At 43.3% G+C, this 23,959-nt stretch overlaps 1 protein-coding gene across 1 annotated transcript in view; it reads left to right on the forward strand.

The window, feature by feature from the left end:
* trpm2 (transient receptor potential cation channel, subfamily M, member 2) overlaps positions 1 to 23,959 on the forward strand; it is a gene marked incomplete at both ends in the record, with an annotated part of 163,926 nt that overhangs the window by 70,509 nt on the left and 69,458 nt on the right. The window contains 3 exons of the mRNA XM_084191567.1: positions 360 to 722; positions 9,548 to 9,715; positions 9,895 to 10,018. Of these exons, the coding sequence (XP_084047693.1) occupies positions 360 to 722; positions 9,548 to 9,715; positions 9,895 to 10,018 (655 nt within the window). The remainder of the gene's footprint in view (positions 1 to 359; positions 723 to 9,547; positions 9,716 to 9,894; positions 10,019 to 23,959) is intronic.

Raw genomic sequence — 23,959 nt, forward strand, 5'->3', positions numbered from 1 at the left:
TATGACTCGGGAAACCATGCAGTTCATGCTATTAAGCTACAGAACAGTTTTGCGACAAAACTATTGGTAGATTTAAAAATGCGATGGAAACACATTGAACTTTAGATTTTTATTTGGTACATGAAAACTTCAGCGAAAAAGTACATTTTGTGTGCACTGTCATCACTCACTGACTTTTATCTGCAACAACTCCGTTTGATGGAAACACACTGCGCATATTTTCTTTATTCGGATTTTAGAATATTCGCATGAAAATGTGTTGCCAGTTGGATGGAAACCTAGCTATAGACAGAATTCATATTTTAAAGGTAATTCCAAGATCACAGTATTATTGAAGAAATCCCTCTCCTCCTTTCCAGTCCAGTGACCTGCACCAGGCCATGTTCTCAGCCCTGCTGGGCCACAAGCCCCAGTTTGTCCGGCTGCTCCTGGAGAACGGAGTGTGTCTGAGACAATTCCTGGGGGACCAGACCACTCTGTGTGACCTCTACACCCAGCTTCCCACTTCCTGCTTCTTCCTGCGCCGCCTGGCCAAGCGCGTCCAGACCGAGAAGAGTCGACGGAGTCAGACCCTGAGTCCTCGAGGCGCTGCAGGGAGGATCATCTCTCTCAGTCACGTCTCGGATGAAATACACCACTTACTGGGCAGTTTCACCCAGCCCCTCTACCCCCCGCCTGGCCTGCACTCCACCAGGTACCCCAAGGAGGATGTAGCTGTCACAGTGAGTATCAGACCGTATCAGACAGCATCGCCATGGTCACAGAATCATTGGATCTGGTGTGGTGTCATAATATCGTGGCCAGTTATTTAGATGTCTGGTGTAGCTGCCAGCTAGATATACTATATATATACTATATGTCTGGTTTGTGTAGCTGTCCACTTAATCAAATCAAATCAAAATCAAATTAAATTGGTCACATACACATATTTAGCAGATGTTATTGCGGGTGATCTGGAATGCTTGTATTCCTAGCTCCAACAGTGCAGTAGTATCTAATCAATACAAAACAATACACGCAAATCTAAAAAGTAAAAGAATGGAATTACGAAATATAGAAAAATTAGGACGAGCAATGTCGGAGTCCAGAGTGTATATATACAGTACCAGTTAAAAGTTTGGACACACCTACTCATTCTAGGGTTTTTCTTTATTTTTACTATTTTCTACATTGTAGAATAATAGTGAAGACATCAAAACTATGAAATAACACATATGGAATCATGTAGTATCCAAAAAAGTGTTAAACAAATCAAAATATATTTTATATTTGAGATTCTTCAAATAGCCACCCTTTGCCTTGATGACAGCTTTGTACACTTTTGGCATTCTCTCAACCTGCTTCATGAGGTAGTCACCTGGAATGCATTTCAATTAACAAGTGTGCCTTCTTAAAAGTTAATTTGTGGAATTTCTTTCCTTCTTAATGCGTTTGAGCCAATCAGATGTGTTGTGACAAGGTAGGGGGGTATACAGAAGATAGCCCTATTTGGTAAAAGACCAAGTCCATATTATGGCAAGAAAAGCTCAAATAAGCAAAGAGAAACGAGTCCATCATTACTTTAAGACATGAAGGTCAGTCAATATGGAACATTTCAAGAACTTTTAAAGTTTCTTCAAATGCAAAAACCATCAAGCGCTATGATGAGGACCACCACAGGAAAGGAAGACCCAGAGTTACCTCTGCTGCAGAGGATAAATTCATTAGAGTTAACTGCACCTCAGATTGCAGCCCAAATAAATGCTTCACAGAGTTCAAGTAACAGACACATCTCAACATCAACTGTTCAGAGGAGACTGTGTGAATCAGGCCGTCATGGTCGAATTGCTGAAAAGAAACCACTACTAAAGGACACCAATAAGAAGAAGAGACTTGCTTGCGCTAAGAAACACGAGCAATTAGACTGGTGGAAATCTGTCCTTTGGTCTGATGAGTCCAAATTTGAGAGTTTTGGTTCCAACCGCTGTGTCTTTGTGAGACGCAGAGTAGGTGAACGGATGATCTCTGCATGTGTGGTTCCCACCGTGAAGCATGGAGGAGGAGGTGTGATGGTGTGGGGGTGCTTTGCTGGTGACACTGTCAGTGATTTATTTAGAATTCAAGGCACACTTAACCAGCATGGCTACCACAGCATTCTGCAGCGATACGCCATCCCATCTGGTTTGCGCTTAGTGGGACTATCATTTGTTTTTCAACAGGACAATGACCCAAAACACACCTCCAGGCTTTGTAAGGGCTATTTGACCAAGAAGGAGAGTGATGGAGTGCTGCATCAGATGACCTGGCCTCCACAATCACCCGACCTCAACCAAATTGAGATGGTTTGGGATGAGTTGGACCGCAGAGTGAAGGAAAAGCAGCCAACAAGTGCTCAGCACATGTGGGAACTCCTTCAAGACTGTTGGAAAAGCATTCCTCATGAAGCTGGTTGAGAGAACGCCAAGAGTGTGCAAAGCTGTCATCAAGGCAAAGGGTGGCTACTTTGAAGAATCTCAAATCTCAAATATATTTTGATTTGTTTAACACTTTTTTGGTTACTACATGATTCCATATGTGTTATTTCATCGTTTTGATGTCTTCACTATTATTCTACAATGTAGAAAATAGTAAAAATAAAGAAAAACCCTTGAATGAGTAGGTGTGTCCAAACTTTTGACTGGTACTGTATATATATATATATATATATGATGGGATGTATAGACATTATAGACAGTATGTGGATAGAATATGTAGTATATCTGTAGAATACGTAGGATAGAATAGTATAGGTACAGCAATAGTTAAATAGGATGGACTTGACTAGAATACACTATATACATATGAAATGGGTAAAACAGTAAGTAAACATTATTAAAGTGACCAGTGTTTAATGACTATGTACATAGGGCAGCAGCCTCTAAGGTGCAGGGTTGAGTAATTGGGTGGTAGCCGGCCAGTGACAGTGACTAAGTTCAGGGCAGGTTACTGGGCGGAGGCCAACTAGTGGTAACTCTTTAACTATATGATGGCCTTGAGCTAGAAGCTGTTTTTCAGTCTCTCGGTCCCAGCTTTGATGCACCTGTAATGTCTGGATGTCTTCTGGATGGGAACGTGCTCCCTCTGCTGTCTCCTGAAGTCCACGATCAGCTCCTTTCGTTTATTGAGGTGGAGGGAGAGGTTATTTTCCTGGCACCACTCTGCCAGAGCCCTCACCTCCTCCCTGTAGGCTGTCTCGTCATTGTTGGTAATCAGGCCTACCACTGTTGTGTCATCGGCAAACTTGATGATTGAGTTGGAGACGTGCTTGGCCACGCAGTCATGGGTGAACAGGGAGTACAGGAGGGGGCTGAGCACACACCCTTGTGGTGCCCCAGTTTTGAGGATCAGCATAGCGGAGGTGTTGTTGCCTACCTTCACCACCTGGGGGCGGCCCGTCAGGAAGTCCAGGACCCAGTTGCACAGGGCGGGGTTCAGACCCAGGGCCCTGAGCTTAGTGACGAGCTTGGGGGGCACTATGGTGTTGAATGCTGAGCTGTAGTCAATGAACAGCATTATTACATACAGTACCAGTCAAAAGTTTGGACACACCTACTCATTCAAGGGGTTTTCTTTATTTTTACTATTTTCTACATTGTAGAATAATAGTGAAGACATCAAAACTATGAAATAACACATATGGAATCATGTAGTAACCAAAAAGGTGTTAAACAAATCAAAATCTATTTTATATTTTGAGATTCTTCAAATAGCCACCCTTTGCCTTGATGACAGCTTTGCACACGCTTGGCATTCTCTCAACCAGCTTCACCTGGAATGCTTTTCCAACAGTCTTGAAGGAGTTCCCACATGTGCTGAGCACTTGTTGGCTGCTTTTCCTTCACTCTGCGGTCCGACTCATCCCAAACCATCTCAATTGGGGATTGTGGAGGTCAGGTCATCTGATGCAGCACTCCATCACTCTCCTTCTTCGTAAAATAGCCCTTACACAGCCTGGAGGTGTGCTGGGTCATTGTCCTGTTGAAAAAATAATATTACAAATAAAAAAAACTGTAATGAGGTGTGTCCAAACTTTTGACTGTTAGTGTAGGTATTGCTCTTGTCCAGGTGGGAAAGGGCAGTGGGCAGTGCGATGGCGATTGGGTCACCCGTGGATCTATTGGGTCGGTATGCAAATTGCAGTGGGTCTAGGGTGCCGAGTAAGGTGGAGGTGATATGATCCTTGACTAGTCTCTCAAAGCACTTCATGATGACAGAAGTGAGTGCTACGGGGCGATAGTCATTTAGTTCAGTTACCTTAGCTTTCTTGGGTATATGAAAAATGGTGGCCATCTTGAAACAAGTGGGGACGACAGACTGGGATGGGAGAGATTGAATATGTCCGTAAACACTCCAACCAGCTGGTCTGCGCATGCTCTGAGGACGTGGCTAGGGATGTCGTCTGGGCCGGCAGCCTTGCGAGGGTTAACACGCTTAAACGTCTGCTCAGTCTACATGCCCACAAACTCTATATATGTAATGTATACAATAACTATGTATTCATACTATGATCCTCCCATTCTATGTCATGTCTGCTAAAAAGTTTTATTTGGTTCTTCAATGATAGACGGAACAGATAAGGTTAACTTTGATTCTATACAGGTAAAGACCATCAAAATCCAACTTATCACATGGAATGTGCACGGGCACCATAAAAAAAGAAATAAAAGCATAAGGTACTCGAACACTTAAAGAGATTGTCAGCGGTTGTGTTTTTTTTTGGCAATTTAAAAAAATGTGATATTTAAAGATGAGCTGGGTTGGAGAGGCCTATGCTGCCACCTAGTGTAGAAACAGCAGAGGTGCAGGCATCCTGATAAATAAGAATACACCCTTTTCTCCCCTGTATCCCAGCACATGGACCCAGAAGGCTGTTTTCTAATATTAAATTGTACCTTACATGGTGAAAAATACACATTGATTTCAGTTAATATCCCACCAGGGGCAAATCTGGTGTTTTTAGATAGAATTCAAGCTATATTAGATCAAACCCAGACAGGAACTATTAGTTTAGCAGGTGACCTAAATCATACATTCGATAAGATTGACAGACGCAGTAATAAGCATATTTAGGGAGCCTCCAAAGAGGCTGAGAAATGTAATTTCTGCAAATAATTTACAGGACACCTGGAGATTACTACTCCCAGCTACAAAAGACTACTCCTTTTTTTCTCGAAGTAAGAAAAGCTATTCAAGAATTGACTACATTTTTATTTCCAAAAATGCACTCACAATTTACTGGATAAAAAAATTAATGATATATTGATATCGGATCATTCTCTGTTATCATGCTTAATTACACCTATAAATGTACACTTATAATATGCCACTTAGCAGACACTTTTATCCAAAGCGACTTACAGTCATGCGTGCATACATTTTTGTGTATGGGTGGTCCCGGGGTTCGAACCCACTACCTTGGCGTTACAAGCGCCGTGCTCTACCAGCTGAGCTACAGAGGACCACTTAGTGACAGAGTTTGGAGAATTAACAGAGCGCATCATCTGGACCCAAAGTGTATGAAATACATAAATAAAAAAATACAAACCTTTACCATTACAAATGTAGACATAGAGGACAGAGAAAAGCCGACCCCAGATATAATATGGCATGACTTTAAGGCGTACATTAGGGGCATCTCATACTCGGCAAAAGCTAAATCTGATTTACAAATAAAAATTAAATAAAAATAAATTACTATCTTAGAAAAAGCCCATAAAGGTCAAGAAGAAAATGAACTGTCTGAACTTAAGCAGGAATACGAACTTTTACATTTGAAGAGAGCCACCAATTACAGGTTAAACTCAAATAAAGCATATTACTTAATGAAAAATAAACCTGGTAAATATCTCGCAACCCTCACAAAATGAATACTTGCTAAAGCAGTTATAATTTTAAAGATAAAGATATACAGTGGGGAAAAAAAGTATTTAGTCAGCCACCAATTGTGCAAGTTCTCCCACTTAAAAAGATGAGAGAGGCCTGTAATTTTCATCATAGGTACACGTCAACTATGACAGACAAATTGAGAATTTTTTTTCCAGAAAATCACATTGTAGGATTTTTTATGAATTTATTTGCAAATTATGGTGGAAAATAAGTATTTGGTCACCTACAAACAAGCAAGACCAGTAACTTCTTCTTTAAGAGGCTCCTTTGTCCTCCACTCGTTACCTGTATTAATGGCACCTGTTTGAACTTGTTATCAGTATAAAAGACACCTGTCCACAACCTCAAACAGTCACACTCCAAACTCCACTATGGCCAAGACCAAAGAGCTGTCAAAGGACACCAGAAACAAAATTGTAGACCTGCACCAGGCTGGGGAGACTGAATCTGCAATAGGTAAGCAGCTTGGTTTGAAGAAATCAACTGTGGGAGCAATTATTAGGAAATGGAAGACATACAAGACCACTGATAATCTCCCTCGATCTGGGGCTCCACGCAAGATCTCACCCCGTGGGGTCAAAATGATCACAAGAACGGTGAGCAAAAATCCCAGAACCACACGGGGGGACCTAGTGAATGACCTGCAGAGAGCTGGGACCAAAGTAACAAAGCCTACCATCAGTAACACACTACACCGCCAGGGACTCAAATCCTGCAGTGCCAGACGTGTCCCCCTGCTTAAGCCAGTACATGTCCAGGCCCGTCTGAAGTTTGCTAGAGTGCATTTGGATGATCTAGAAGAGGATTGGGAGAATGTCATATGGTCAGATGAAACCAAAATATAACTTTTGGGTAAAAACTCAACTCGTTGTGTTTGGAGGACAAAGAATGCTGAGTTGCATCCAAAGAACACCATACCTACTGTGAAGCATAGGGGTGGAAACATCATGCTTTGGGGCTGTTTTTTTGCAAAGGGACCAGGACGACTGATCCGTGTAAAGGAAAGAATGAATGGGGCCATATATTGTGAGATTTTGAGTGAAAACCTCCTTCCATCAGCAAGGGCATTGAAGATGAAACGTGGCTGGGTCTTTCACCATGACAATGATCCCAAACACACCGCCCGGGCAACGAAGGAGTGGCTTCGTAAGAAGCATTTCAAGGTCCTGGAGTGGCCTAGCCAGTCTCCAGATCTCAACCCCATAGAAAATCTTTGGAGGGAGTTGAAAGTCTGTGTTGCCCAGCGACAGCCCCAAAACATCACTGCTCTAGAGGAGATCTGCATGGAGGAATGGGCCAAAATACCAGCAACAGTGTGTGAAAACCTTGTGAAGACTTACAGAAAACGTTTGACCTGTGTCATTGCCAACAAAGGGTATATAACAAAGTATTGAGAAACTTTTGTTATTGACCAAAGACTTATTTTCCACCATAATTTGCAAATTAATTAATTAAAAATCCTACAATGTGATTTTCTGGAGAGAAAAAATCTCATTTTGTCTGTCATAGTTGACGTGTACCCATGATGAAAATTACAGGCCTCTCTCATCTTTTTAAGTGGGAGAACTTGCACAATTGGTGGCTGACTAAATACTTTTTTCCCCACTGTAAATGCGGTAATTAGAAATAACAATGTCATTAATGACAATATTAAAAGCTTCTATGAAAATGTACATAAATCTGATTAAAAAAAATATGTTTTATTTTATTTCACCTTTATTTAACTAGGCAATAATTAAACAACAGTTGGCCTGATCCCACAGCCTTCTTAGACTCAACAACCCTGAAGCAGCTATCAGCAGACAAAAAAGAATCACTAAAAACAGAGATCACCCAAATAATAAATATTAAAAACGTTCGCGTGGAGAAAAGCACCAGGAATGGATGGCTTTCCCATATAATTATATTCAATATTTGGGGACAAAGTACTATTTACACAAATTACAACTCACACGTCACTTAATGCAGTACTTCCCAGTCACATGTATCAAATAGTTATTTCAGTTATATTAAAACCAGGAAAATCTGGAAAGTCCCCTATTGATTATAGAATCATAAGTTCAATAAACTGTGACAACAATAAAATAATAACAAAGCTTATAAGTAATAGAATGGCAAAAGTATTACAAGACTTGATATTATCAAACAGGGTTTATTGTGAGGTATTCCAGGTTGGGTCAACTAAAGGACTTGAGTTCCTGTACGTTATGACAATCACACCATGAGTAGTAAATCATGAAAGACTCCACCGTTCTTCTTCCCGGGGGGGTTCTTTCTTCCTGTCCGTGCGATGTACAGAGAACCTAGCTGGATGTATGGACGGGAACAGTTTATCTGGAGAGAGCCATGAGTATGTTACTGACCTACCTATCTGTTCTGTTTTAGCTTCCTACTGACCCGCCTATCTGTTCTGTTTTAGCTTCCTACTGACCCACCTATCTGTTCTGTTTTAGCTTCCTACTGACCTACCTATCTGTTCTGTTTTAGCTTCCTACTGACCTACCTAACTGTTCTGTGCTAGCTTCCTACTGACCTACCTATCTGTTCTGTGCTAGCTTCCTACTGACCTACCTATCTGTTCTGTGATAGCTTCCTACTGACCCACCTATCTCTTCTGTTTTAGCTTCCTACTGACCTACCTATCTGTTCTGTGCTAGCTTCCTACTGACCTACCTATCTGTTCTGTGATAGCTTCATACTGACCCACCTATCTGTTCTGTGCTAGCTTCCTACTGACCTACCTATCTGTTCTGTGCTAGCTTCCTACTGACCCACCTATCTGTTCTTTGCTAGCTTCCTACTGACCTACCTATCTGTTCTGTGCTAGCTTCCTACTGACCTACCTATCTGTTCTGTGCTATCTTCCTACTGACCTACCTATCTGTTCTGTGCTAGCTTCCTACTGACCTACCTATCTGTTCTGTGCTAGCTTCCTACTGACCCACCTATCTGTTCTGTGCTAGCTTCCTACTGACCTACCTATCTGTTCTGTGCTAGCTTCCTACTGACCTACCTATCTGTTCTGTGCTAGCTTCCTACTGACCTACCTATCTGTTCTGTGATAGCTTCCTACTGACCTACCTATCTGTTCTGTGCTAGCTTCCTACTGACCTACCTATCTGTTCTGTGCTAGCTTCCTACTGACCTACCTATCTGTTCTGTGCTAGCTTCCTACTGACCTACCTATCTGTTCTGTGCTAGCTTCCTACTGACCCACCTATCTGTTCTGTGCTAGCTTCCTACTGACCTACCTATCTGTTCTGTGCTAGCTTCCTACTGACCTACCTATCTGTTCTGTGCTAGCTTCCTACTGACCTACCTATCTGTTCTGTGCTAGCTTCCTACTGACCTACCTATCTGTTCTGTGATAGCTTCCCACTGACCTACCTATCTGTTCTGTGCTAGCTTCCTACTGACCTACCTATCTGTTCTGTGCTAGCTTCCTACTGACCTACCTATCTGTTCTGTGCTAGCTTCCTACTGACCTACCTATCTGTTCTGTGCTAGCTTCCTACTGACCTACCTATCTGTTCTGTGCTAGCTTCCTACTGACCTACCTATCTGTTCTGTGCTAGCTTCCTACTGACCTACCTATCTGTTCTGTGATAGCTTCCTACTAAACTACCTATCTGTTCTGTGCTAGCTGCCACCCAAAGAGCAGCTGGAGCTCCAGGCCTCGCCAGGCCCAAACTTAGCAGCAGGGAGAGTTTCAGACAGGGGAGGGGAGACCCTCAGAGACCCAGGCGGAGACCTCTTCCTCTGGGCCATCCTGCAGAACAAGAAAGAGCTGGCTGAGATCGCCTGGGAGCAGGTAGAGTGGGTGACGTACCAGTGCAGGACAGTCTATCTATGGAACTGACTGACTGGTGTAGTTCTCTAGTTATCCCAAAGTATTCATTATGCAGTTAAAGCTTGAAACAGAGTAAATAAGAAGATATGATGAGGATAAAACACGTTTTTACTCTGAACATGTGTGTTTGTTGTGTGCAGTGCCGGGACTGTATGTCAGCAGCTCTGGCTGCTAGTAAGATCCTGAAGAAGCTGGCTGAGGAAGAGGAGGATGAGGCAGAGGAGATGAGAGAACTGGCCAACCATTATGAGAGACACGCCATCGGTACAGTAGCCTACACACTAACACATACTGTCCTTATCAACCATCGGTACAGTGGCCTACACACTAACACATACAGTCCTTATTAACCATCGGTACAGTGGCCTACACACTAACACATACTGTCCTTATTAACCATCGGTACAGTGGCCTACACACTCAGACATACTGTCCTTATCAACCATCGGTACAGTGGCCTACACACTAACACATACTGTCCTTATTAACCATCGGTACAGTGGCCTACACACTCAGACATACTGTCCTTATTAACCATCGGTACAGTGGCCTACACACTAACACATACTGTCCTTATTAACCATCGGTACAGTGGCCTACACACTAACACATACTGTCCTTATTAACCATCGGTACAGTGGCCTACACACTCAGACATACTGTCCTTATTAACCATCGGTACAGTAGCCTACACACTAACACATACTGTCCTTATCAACCATCGGTACAGTGGCCTACACACTAACACATACTGTCCTTATTAACCATCGGTACAGTAGCCTACACACTCAGACATACTGTCCTTATTAACCATCGGTACAGTGGCCTACACACTAACACATACTGTCCTTATTAACCATCGGTACAGTGGCCTACACACTAACACATACTGTCCTTATTAACCATCGGTACAGTGGCCTACACACTAACACATACTGTCCTTATTAACCATCGGTACAGTGGCCTACACACTAACACATACTGTCCTTATTAACCATCGGTACAGTAGCCTACACACTCAGACATACTGTCCTTATTAACCATCGGTACAGTGGCATACACACTAACACATACTGTCCTTATTAACCATCGGTACAGTAGCCTACACACTCAGACATACTGTCCTTATTAACCATCGGTACAGTGGCCTACACACTCAGACATACTGTCCTTATTAACCATCGGTACAGTGGCCTACACACTCAGACATACTGTCCTTATTAACCATCGGTACAGTGGCCTACACACTAACACATACTGTCCTTATCAACCATCGGTACAGTGGCCTACACACTCAGACATACTGTCCTTATTAACCATCGGTACAGTGGCCTACACACTAACACATACTGTCCTTATTAACCATCGGTACAGTGGCCTACACACTCAGACATACAGTCCTTATTAACCATCGGTACAGTGGCCTACACACTCAGACATACTGTCCTTATTAACCATCGGTACAGTGGCCTACACACTCAGACATACTGTCCTTATTAACCATCGGTACAGTGGCCTACACACTAACACATACTGTCCTTATTAACCATCGGTACAGTGGCCTACACAATCAGACATACTGTCCTTATCAACCATCGGTACAGTGGCCTACACACTCAGACATACTGTCCTTATTAACCATCGGTACAGTGGCCTACACACTAACACATACTGTCCTTATTAACCATCGGTACAGTGGCCTACACACTCAGACATACAGTCCTTATTAACCATCGGTACAGTGGCCTACACACTCAGACATACTGTCCTTATTAACCATCGGTACAGTGGCCTACACACTCAGACATACTGTCCTTATTAACCATCGGTACAGTGGCCTACACACTAACACATACTGTCCTTATTAACCATCGGTACAGTGGCCTACACACTCAGACATACTGTCCTTATTAACCATCGGTACAGTGGCCTACACACTCAGACATACTGTCCTTATTAACCATCGGTACAGTGGCCTACACACTAACACATACTGTCCTTATTAACCATCGGTACAGTGGCCTACACACTCAGACATACTGTCCTTATTAACCATCGGTACAGTGGCCTACACACTAACACATACTGTCCTTATTAACCATCGGTACAGTGGCCTACACACTCAGACATACTGTCCTTATTAACCATCGGTACAGTAGCCTACACACTCAGACATACTGTCCTTATTAACCATCGGTACAGTGGCCTACACACTAACACATACTGTCCTTATTAACCATCGGTACAGTGGCCTACACACTCAGACATACTGTCCTTATTAACCATCGGTACAGTAGCCTACACACTAACACATACTGTCCTTATTAACCATCGGTACAGTGGCCTACACACTCAGACATACAGTCCTTATTAACCATCGGTACAGTAGCCTACACACTCAGACATACTGTCCTTATTAACCATCGGTACAGTGGCCTACACACTCAGACATACTGTCCTTATTAACCATCGGTACAGTAGCCTACACACTAACACATACTGTCCTTATTAACCATCGGTACAGTGGCCTACACACTCAGACATACTGTCCTTATTAACCATCGGTACAGTGGCCTACACACTAACACATACTGTCCTCATTAACCATCGGTACAGTGGCCTACACACTCAGACATACTGTCCTTATCAACCATCGGTACAGTGGCCTACACACTAACACATACTATCCTTATTAACCATCGGTACAGTGGCCTACACACTAACACATACTGTCCTTATTAACCATCGGTACAGTGGCCTACACACTCAGACATACTGTCCTTATCAACCATCGGTACAGTGGCCTACACACTAACACATACTGTCCTTATTAACCATCGGTACAGTGGCCTACACACTAACACATACCGTCATTATTAACCATCGGTACAGTAGCCTACACACTCAGACATACTGTCCTTATTAACCATCGGTACAGTGGCCTACACACTCAGACATACTTTCCTTATTAACCATCGGTACAGTGGCCTACACACTAACACATACTGTCCTTATTAACCATCGGTACAGTAGCCTACACACTCAGACATACTGTCCTTATTAACCATCGGTACAGTGGCCTACACACTCAGACATACTGTCCTTATTAACCATCGGTACAGTGGCCTACACACTCAGACATACTGTCCTTATTAACCATCGGTACAGTGGCCTACACACTAACACATACTGTCCTTATCAACCATCGGTACAGTGGCCTACATACTCAGACATACTGTCCTTATTAACCATCGGTACAGTGGCCTACACACTAACACATACTGTCCTTATTAACCATCGGTACAGTGGCCTACACACTCAGACATACTGTCCTTATCAACCATCGGTACAGTGGCCTACACACTCAGACATACTGTCCTTATTAACCATCGGTACAGTGGCCTACACACTAACACATACTGTCCTTATTAACCATCGGTACAGTGGCCTACTAACTCAGACATACAGTCCTTATTAACCATCGGTACAGTGGCCTACACACTCAGACATACTGTCCTTATTAACCATCGGTACAGTGGCCTACACACTCAGACATACTGTCCTTATTAACCATCGGTACAGTGGCCTACACACTAACACATACTGTCCTTATTAACCATCGGTACAGTGGCCTACACACTCAGACATACTGTCCTTATTAACCATCGGTACAGTGGCCTACACACTCAGAAATACTGTCCTTATTAACCATCGGTACAGTGGCCTACACACTAACACATACTGTCCTTATTAACCATCGGTACAGTGGCCTAAACACTCAGACATACTGTCCTTATTAACCATCGGTACAGTGGCCTACACACTAACACATACTGTCCTTATTAACCATCGGTACAGTGGCCTACACACTCAGACATACTGTCCTTATTAACCATCGGTACAGTGGCCTACACACTCAGACATACAGTCCTTATTAACCATCGGTACAGTAGCCTACACACTCAGACATACTGTCCTTATTAACCATCGGTACAGTGGCCTACACACTAACACATACTGTCCTTATTAACCATCGGTACAGTGGCCTACACACTCAGACATACTGTCATTATTAACCATCGGTACAGTGGCCTACACACTAACACATACTGTCCTCATTAACCATCGGTACAGTGGCCTACACACTCAGACATACTGTCCTTATCAACCATCGGTACAGTGGCCTACACACTAAAACATACTGTCCTTATTAACCATCGGTACAGTGGCCTACACACTAACACATACTGTCCTTATTAACCATCGGTACAGTGGCCTACACACTCAGACATACTGTCCTTATTAACCATCGGTACAGTGGCCTACACACTCAGACATACTGTCCTTATTAACCATCGGTACAGTGGCCTACACACTCAGACATACTGTCCTTATCAACCATCGGTACAGTGGCCTACACACTAACACATACTGTCCTTATTAACCATCGGTACAGTAGCCTACACACTCAGACATACTGTCCTTATTAACCATCGGTACAGTGGCCTACACACTAACACATACTGTCCTTATTAACCATCGGTACAGTGGCCTACACACTAACACATACTGTCCTTATTAACCATCGGTAGAGCGGCCTACACACTAACACATACTGTCCTTAATAACCATCGGTACAGTGGCCTACACACTAACACATACTGTCCTTATTAACCATCGGTACAGTGGCCTACACACTAACACATACTGTCCTTATTAACCATCGGTACAGTGGCCTACACACTAACACATACTGTCCTTATTAACCATCGGTACAGTGGCCTACACACTAACACATACTGTCCTTATTAACCATCGGTGCAGTGGCCTACACACTAACACATACTGTCCTTATTAACCATCGGTACAGTGGCCTACACACTAACACATACTGTCCTTATTAACTATCGGTACAGTGGCCTACACACTCAGACATACTGTCCTTATTAACCATCGGTACAGTGGCCTACACACTCAGACATACTGTCCTTATTAACCATCGGTACAGTGGCCTACACACTAACACATACTGTCCTTATTAACCATCGGTACAGTGGCCTACACACTCAGACATACTGTCCTTATCAACCATCGGTACAGTGGCCTACACACTCAGACATACTGTCCTTATTAACCATCGGTACAGTGGCCTACACACTAACACATACTGTCCTTATTAACCATCGGTACAGTGGCCTACACACTAACACATACTGTCCTTATTAACCATCGGTACAGTGGCCTACACACTAACACATACTGTCCTTATTAACCATCGGTACAGTGGCCTACACACTAACACATACTGTCCTTATTAACCATCGGTACAGTAGCCTACACACTAACACATACTGTCCTTATTAACCATCGGTACAGTGGCCTACACACTAACACATACTGTCCTTATTAACCATCGGTACAGTGGCCTACACACTAATACATACTGTCCTTATTAACCATCGGTACAGTGGCCTACACACTCAGACATACTGTCCTTATTAACCATCGGTACAGTGGCCTACACACTAACACATACTGTCCTTATTAACCATCGGTACAGTGGCCTACACACTCAGACATACTGTCCTTATTAACCATCGGTACAGTGGCCTACACACTCAGACATACTGTCCTTATTAACCATCGGTACAGTGGCCTACACACTAACACATACTGTCCTTATTAACCATCGGTACAGTGGCCTAAACACTCAGACATACTGTCCTTATTAACCATCGGTACAGTGGCCTACACACTAACACATACTGTCCTTATTAACCATCGGTACAGTGGCCTACACACTCAGACATACTGTCCTTATTAACCATCGGTACAGTGGCCTACACACTCAGACATACAGTCCTTATTAACCATCGGTACAGTAGCCTACACACTCAGACATACTGTCCTTATTAACCATCGGTACAGTGGCCTACACACTAACACATACTGTCCTTATTAACCATCGGTACAGTGGCCTACACACTCAGACATACTGTCATTATTAACCATCGGTACAGTGGCCTACACACTAACACATACTGTCCTCATTAACCATCGGTACAGTGGCCTACACACTCAGACATACTGTCCTTATCAACCATCGGTACAGTGGCCTACACACTAAAACATACTGTCCTTATTAACCATCGGTACAGTGGCCTACACACTAACACATACTGTCCTTATTAACCATCGGTACAGTGGCCTACACACTCAGACATACTGTCCTTATTAACCATCGGTACAGTGGCCTACACACTCAGACATACTGTCCTTATTAACCATCGGTACAGTGGCCTACACACTCAGACATACTGTCCTTATCAACCATCGGTACAGTGGCCTACACACTAACACATACTGTCCTTATTAACCATCGGTACAGTAGCCTACACACTCAGACATACTGTCCTTATTAACCATCGGTACAGTGGCCTACACACTAACACATACTGTCCTTATTAACCATCGGTACAGTGGCCTACACACTAACACATACTGTCCTTATTAACCATCGGTAGAGCGGCCTACACACTAACACATACTGTCCTTAATAACCATCGGTACAGTGGCCTACACACTAACACATACTGTCCTTATTAACCATCGGTACAGTGGCCTACACACTAACACATACTGTCCTTATTAACCATCGGTACAGTGGCCTACACACTAACACATACTGTCCTTATTAACCATCGGTACAGTGGCCTACACACTAACACATACTGTCCTTATTAACCATCGGTGCAGTGGCCTACACACTAACACATACTGTCCTTATTAACCATCGGTACAGTGGCCTACACACTAACACATACTGTCCTTATTAACTATCGGTACAGTGGCCTACACACTCAGACATACTGTCCTTATTAACCATCGGTACAGTGGCCTACACACTCAGACATACTGTCCTTATTAACCATCGGTACAGTGGCCTACACATTAACACATACTGTCCTTATTAACCATCGGTACAGTGGCCTACACACTCAGACATACTGTCCTTATCAACCATCGGTACAGTGGCCTACACACTCAGACATACTGTCCTTATTAACCATCGGTACAGTGGCCTACACACTAACACATACTGTCCTTATTAACCATCGGTACAGTGGCCTACACACTAACACATACTGTCCTTATTAACCATCGGTACAGTGGCCTACACACTAACACATACTGTCCTTATTAACCATCGGTACAGTAGCCTACACACTAACACATACTGTCCTTATTAACCATCGGTACAGTGGCCTACACACTAACACATACTGTCCTTATTAACCATCGGTACAGTGGCCTACACACTAATACATACTGTCCTTATTAACCATCGGTACAGTGGCCTACACACTAACACATACTGTCCTTATTAACCATCGGTACAGTGGCCTACACACTAACACATACTGTCCTTATTAACCATCGGTACAGTGGCCTACACACTAACACATACTGTCCTTATTAACCATCGGTACAGTGGCCTACACACTAACACATACTGTCCTTATTAACCATCGGTACAGTGGCCTACACACTCAGACATACTGTCCTTATTAACCATCGGTACAGTGGCCTACACACTAACACATACTGTCCTTATTAACCATCGGTACAGTGGCCTACACACTAACACATACTGTCCTTATTAACCATCGGTACAGTGGCCTACACACTCAGACATACTGTCCTTATTAACCATCGGTACAGTAGCCTACACACTCAGACATACTGTCCTTATTAACCATCGGTACAGTGGCCTACAAACTAACACATACTGTCCTTATTAACCATCGGTACAGTGGCCTACACACTCAGACATACTGTCCTTATTAACCATCGGTACAGTAGCCTACACACTAACACATACTGTCCTTATTAACCATCGGTACAGTGGCCTACACACTAACACATACTGTCCTTATTAACCATCGGTACAGTGGCCTACACACTAACACATACTGTCCTTATTAACCATCGGTACAGTGGCCTACACACTAACACATACTGTCCTTATTAACCATCGGTACAGTGGCCTACACACTAACACATACTGTCCTTATTAACCATCGGTACAGTGGCCTACACACTCAGACATACTGCCCTTATTAACCATCGGTACAGTGGCCTACACACTCAGACATATTGTCCTTATTAACCATCGGTACAGTGGCCTACACACTCAGACATACTGTCCTTATTAACCATCGGTACAGTGGCCTACACACTAATACATACTGTCCTTATTAACCATCGGTACAGTGGCCTACACACTCAGACATACTGTCCTTATTAACCATCGGTACAGTGGCCTACACACTAACACATACTGTCCTTATTAACCATCGGTACAGTGGCCTACACACTCAGACATACTGTCCTTATTAACCATCAGTACAGTGGCCTACACACTCAGACATACTGTCCTTATCAACCATCGGTACAGTGGCCTACACACTAACACATACTGTCCTTATTAACCATCGGTACAGTGGCCTACACACTCAGACATACTGTCCTTATTAACCATCGGTACAGTAGCCTACACACTAACACATACTGTCCTTATTAACCATCGGTACAGTAGCCTACACACTAACACATACTGTCCTTATTAACCATCGGTACAGTAGCCTACACACTAACACATACTGTCCTTATTAACCATCGGTACAGTGGCCTACACACTAACACATACTGTCCTTATTAACCATCAGTACAGTGGCCTACACACTAACACATACTGTCCTTATCAACCATCGGTACAGTGGCCTACACACTAACACATACTGTCCTTATTAACCATCGGTACAGTGGCCTACACACTAACACATACTGTCCTTATTAACCATCGGTACAGTGGCCTACACACTAACACATACTGTCCTTATTAACCATCGGTTCAGTGGCCTACACACTAACACATACTGTCCTTATTAACCATCGGTACAGTAGCCTACACACTCAGACATACTGTCCTTATTAACCATCGGTACAGTGGCCTACACACTAATACATACTGTCCTTATTAACCATCGGTACAGTGGCCTACACACTCAGACATACTGTCCTTATTAACCATCGGTACAGTGGCCTACACACTAACACATACTGTCCTTATTAACCATCGGTACAGTAGCCTACACACTCAGACATACTGTCCTTATTAACCATCGGTACAGTGGCCTACACACTAACACATACTGTCCTTATTAACCATCGGTACAGTGGCCTACACACTAACACATACTGTCCTTATTAACCATCGGTACAGTAGCCTACACACTAACACATACTGTCCTTATTAACCATCGGTACAGTGGCCTACACACTAACACATACTGTCCTTATTAACCATCGGTACAGTGGCCTACACACTAACACATACTGTCCTTATTAACCATCGGTACAGTGGCCTACAAACTCAGACATACTGTCCTTATTAACCATCGGTACAGTGGCCTACACACTAACACATACTGTCCTTATTAACCATCGGTACAGTGGCCTACACACTCAGACATACTGTCCTTATTAACCATCAGTACAGTGGCCTACACACTCAGACATACTGTCCTTATCAACCATCGGTACAGTGGCCTACACACTAACACATACTGTCCTTATTAACCATCGGTACAGTGGCCTACACACTCAGACATACTGTCCTTATTAACCATCGGTACAGTAGCCTACACACTAACACATACTGTCCTTATTAACCATCGGTACAGTAGCCTACACACTAACACATACTGTCCTTATTAACCATCGGTACAGTAGCCTACACACTAACACATACTGTCCTTATTAACCATCGGTACAGTGGCCTACACACTAACACATACTGTCCTTATTAACCATCAGTACAGTGGCCTACACACTAACACATACTGTCCTTATCAACCATCGGTACAGTGGCCTACACACTAACACATACTGTCCTTATTAACCATCGGTACAGTGGCCTACACACTAACACATACTGTCCTTATTAACCATCGGTACAGTGGCCTACACACTAACACATACTGTCCTTATTAACCATCGGTACAGTGGCCTACAAACTCAGACATACTGTCCTTATTAACCATCGGTACAGTGGCCTACACACTAACACATACTGTCCTTATTAACCATCGGTACAGTGGCCTACACACTAACACATACTGTCCTCATTAACCATCGGTACAGTGGCCTACACACTAACACTTACTGTCCTTATTAACCATCGGTACAGTGGCCTACACACTCAGACATACTGTCCTTATTAACCATCGGTACAGTGGCCTACACACTAACACATACTGTCCTTATTAACCATCGGTACAGTGGCCTACACACTAACACATACTGTCCTTATTAACCATCGGTACAGTGGCCTACACACTAACACATACTGTCCTTATTAACCATCGGTACAGTGGCCTACACACTAACACATACTGTCCTTATTAACCATCGGTACAGTGGCCTACACACTAACACATACTGTCCTTATTAACCATCGGTACAGTGGCCTACACACTAACACATACTTTCCTTATTAACCATCGGTACAGTGGCCTACACACTAACACATACTGTCCTTATTAACCATCGGTACAGTGGCCTACACACTAACACATACTGTCCTTATTAACTATCAGTACAGTGGCCTACACACTCAGACATACTGTCCTTATTAACCATCGGTACAGTGGCCTACACACTCAGACATACTGTCCTTCTTAACCATCGGTACAGTGGCCTACACACTCAGACATACTGTCCTTATTAACCATCGGTACAGTGGCCTACACACTAACACATACTGTCCTTATTAACCATCGGTACAGTGGCCTACACACTAACACATACTGTCCTTATTAACCATCGGTACAGTGGCCTACACACTCAGACATACTGTCCTTATTAACCATCGGTACAGTGGCCTACACACTAACACATACTGTCCTTATTAACCATCGGTACAGTGGCCTACAAACTAACACATACTGTCCTTATCAACCATCGGTACAGTGGCCTACACACTCAGACATACTGTCCTTATTAACCATCGGTACAGTGGCCTACACACTAACACATACTGTCCTTATTAACCATCGGTACAGTGGCCTACACACTAACACATACTGTCCTTATTAACTATCGGTACAGTGGCCTACACACTAACACATACTGTCCTTATTAACCATCGGTACAGTAGCCTACACACTCAGACATACTGTCCTTATTAACCATCGGTACAGTGGCCTACACACTAACACATACTGTCCTTATTAACCATCGGTACAGTGGCCTACACACTAACACATACTGTCCTTATTAACCATCGGTACAGTGGCCTACACACTAACACATACTGTCCTTATTAACCATCGGTACAGTAGCCTACACACTCAGACATACTGTCCTTATTAACCATCGGTACAGTGGCCTACACACTAACACATACTGTCCTTATTAACCATCGGTACAGTGGCCTACACACTAACACATACTGTCCTTATTAACCATCGGTACAGTGGCCTACACACTAACACATACTGTCCTTATTAACCATCGGTACAGTAGCCTACACACTAACACATACTGTCCTTATTAACCATCGGTACAGTGGCCTACACACTCAGACATACTGTCCTTATTAACCATCGGTACAGTGGCCTACACACTAACACATACTGTCCTTATTAACCATCGGTACAGTGGCCTACACACTAACACATACTGTCCTTATTAACCATCGGTACAGTAGCCTACACACTAACACATACTGTCCTTATTAACCATCGGTACAGTGGCCTACACACTAACACATACTGTCCTTATTAACCATCGGTACAGTGGCCTACACACTAACACATACTGTCCTTATTAACCATCGGTACAGTGGCCTACAAACTCAGACATACTGTCCTTATTAACCATCGGTACAGTGGCCTACACACTAACACATACTGTCCTTATTAACCATCGGTACAGTGGCCTACACACTAACACATACTGTCCTCATTAACCATCGGTACAGTGGCCTACACACTAACACTTACTGTCCTTATTAACCATCGGTACAGTGGCCTACACACTCAGACATACTGTCCTTATTAACCATCGGTACAGTGGCCTACACACTAACACATACTGTCCTTATTAACAATCGGTACAGTGGCCTACACACTAACACATACTGTCCTTATTAACCATCGGTACAGTGGCCTACACACTAACACATACTGTCCTTATTAACCATCGGTACAGTGGCCTACACACTAACACATACTGTCCTTATTAACCATCGGTACAGTGGCCTACACACTAACACATACTTTCCTTATTAACCATCGGTACAGTGGCCTACACACTAACACATACTGTCCTTATTAACCATCGGTACAGTGGCCTACACACTAACACATACTGTCCTTATTAACTATCGGTACAGTGGCCTACACACTCAGACATACTGTCCTTATTAACCATCGATACAGTGGCCTACACACTAACACATACTGTCCTTATTAACCATCGGTACAGTGGCCTACACACTAACACATACTGTCCTTATTAACTATCGGTACAGTGGCCTACACACTAACACATACTGTCCTTATTAACCATCGGTACAGTAGCCTACACACTCAGACATACTGTCCTTATTAACCATCGGTACAGTGGCCTACACACTAACACATACTGTCCTTATTAACCATCGGTACAGTGGCCTACACACTAACACATACTGTCCTTATTAACCATCGGTACAGTGGCCTACACACTAACACATACTGTCCTTATTAACCATTGGTACAGTAGCCTACACACTCAGACATACTGTCCTTATTAACCATCGGTACAGTGGCCTACACACTAACACATACTGTCCTTATTAACCATCGGTACAGTGGCCTACACACTAACACATACTGTCCTTATTAACCATCGGTACAGTGGCCAACACACTAACACATACTGTCCTTATTAACCATCGGTACAGTAGCCTACACACTAACACATACTGTCCTTATTAACCATCGGTACAGTGGCCTACACACTCAGACATACTGTCCTTATTAACCATCGGTACAGTGGCCTACACACTAACACATACTGTCCTTATTAACCATCGGTACAGTGGCCTACACACTAACACATACTGTCCTTATTAACCATCGGTACAGTAGCCTACACACTAACACATACTGTCCTTATTAACCATCGGTACAGTGGCCTACACACTAACAGATACTGTCCTTATTAACCATCGGTACAGTGGCCTACACACTAACACATACTGTCCTTATTAACCATCGGTACAGTGGCCTACAAACTCAGACATACTGTCCTTATTAACCATCGGTACAGTGGCCTACACACAAACACATACTGTCCTTATTAACCATCGGTACAGTGGCCTACACACTAACACATACTGTCCTCATTAACCATCGGTACAGTGGCCTACACACTAACACTTACTGTCCTTATTAACCATCGGTACAGTGGCCTACACACTCAGACATACTGTCCTTATTAACCATCGGTACAGTGGCCTACACACTAACACATACTGTCCTTATTAACCATCGGTACAGTGGCCTACACACTAACACATACTGTCCTTATTAACCATCGGTACAGTGGCCTACACACTAACACATACTGTCCTTATTAACCATCGGTACAGTGGCCTACACACTAACACATACTGTCCTTATTAACCATCGGTACAGTGGCCTACACACTAACACATACTGTCCTTATTAACCATCGGTACAGTGGCCTACACACTAACACATACTGTCCTTATTAACCATCGGTACAGTGGCCTACACACTAACACATACTGTCCTTATTAACCATCGGTACAGTGGCCTACACACTAACACATACTGTCCTTATTAACCATCGGTACAGTAGCCTACACACTAACACATACTGTCCTTATTAACCATCGGTACAGTGGCCTACACACTAACACATACTGTCCTTATTAACCATCGGTACAGTGGCCTACACACTAACACATACTGTCCTTATTAACCATCGGTACAGTGGCCTACAAACTCAGACATACTGTCCTTATTAACCATCGGTACAGTGGCCTACACACTAACACATACTGTCCTTATTAACCATCGGTACAGTGGCCTACACACTAACACATACTGTCCTCATTAACCATCGGTA

This window comes from Coregonus lavaretus, assembly GCF_964263955.1.
Source record: "Coregonus lavaretus genome assembly, contig: HAP1_SCAFFOLD_261, whole genome shotgun sequence".
Taxonomy (NCBI): Eukaryota; Metazoa; Chordata; class Actinopteri; order Salmoniformes; family Salmonidae; genus Coregonus; species Coregonus lavaretus.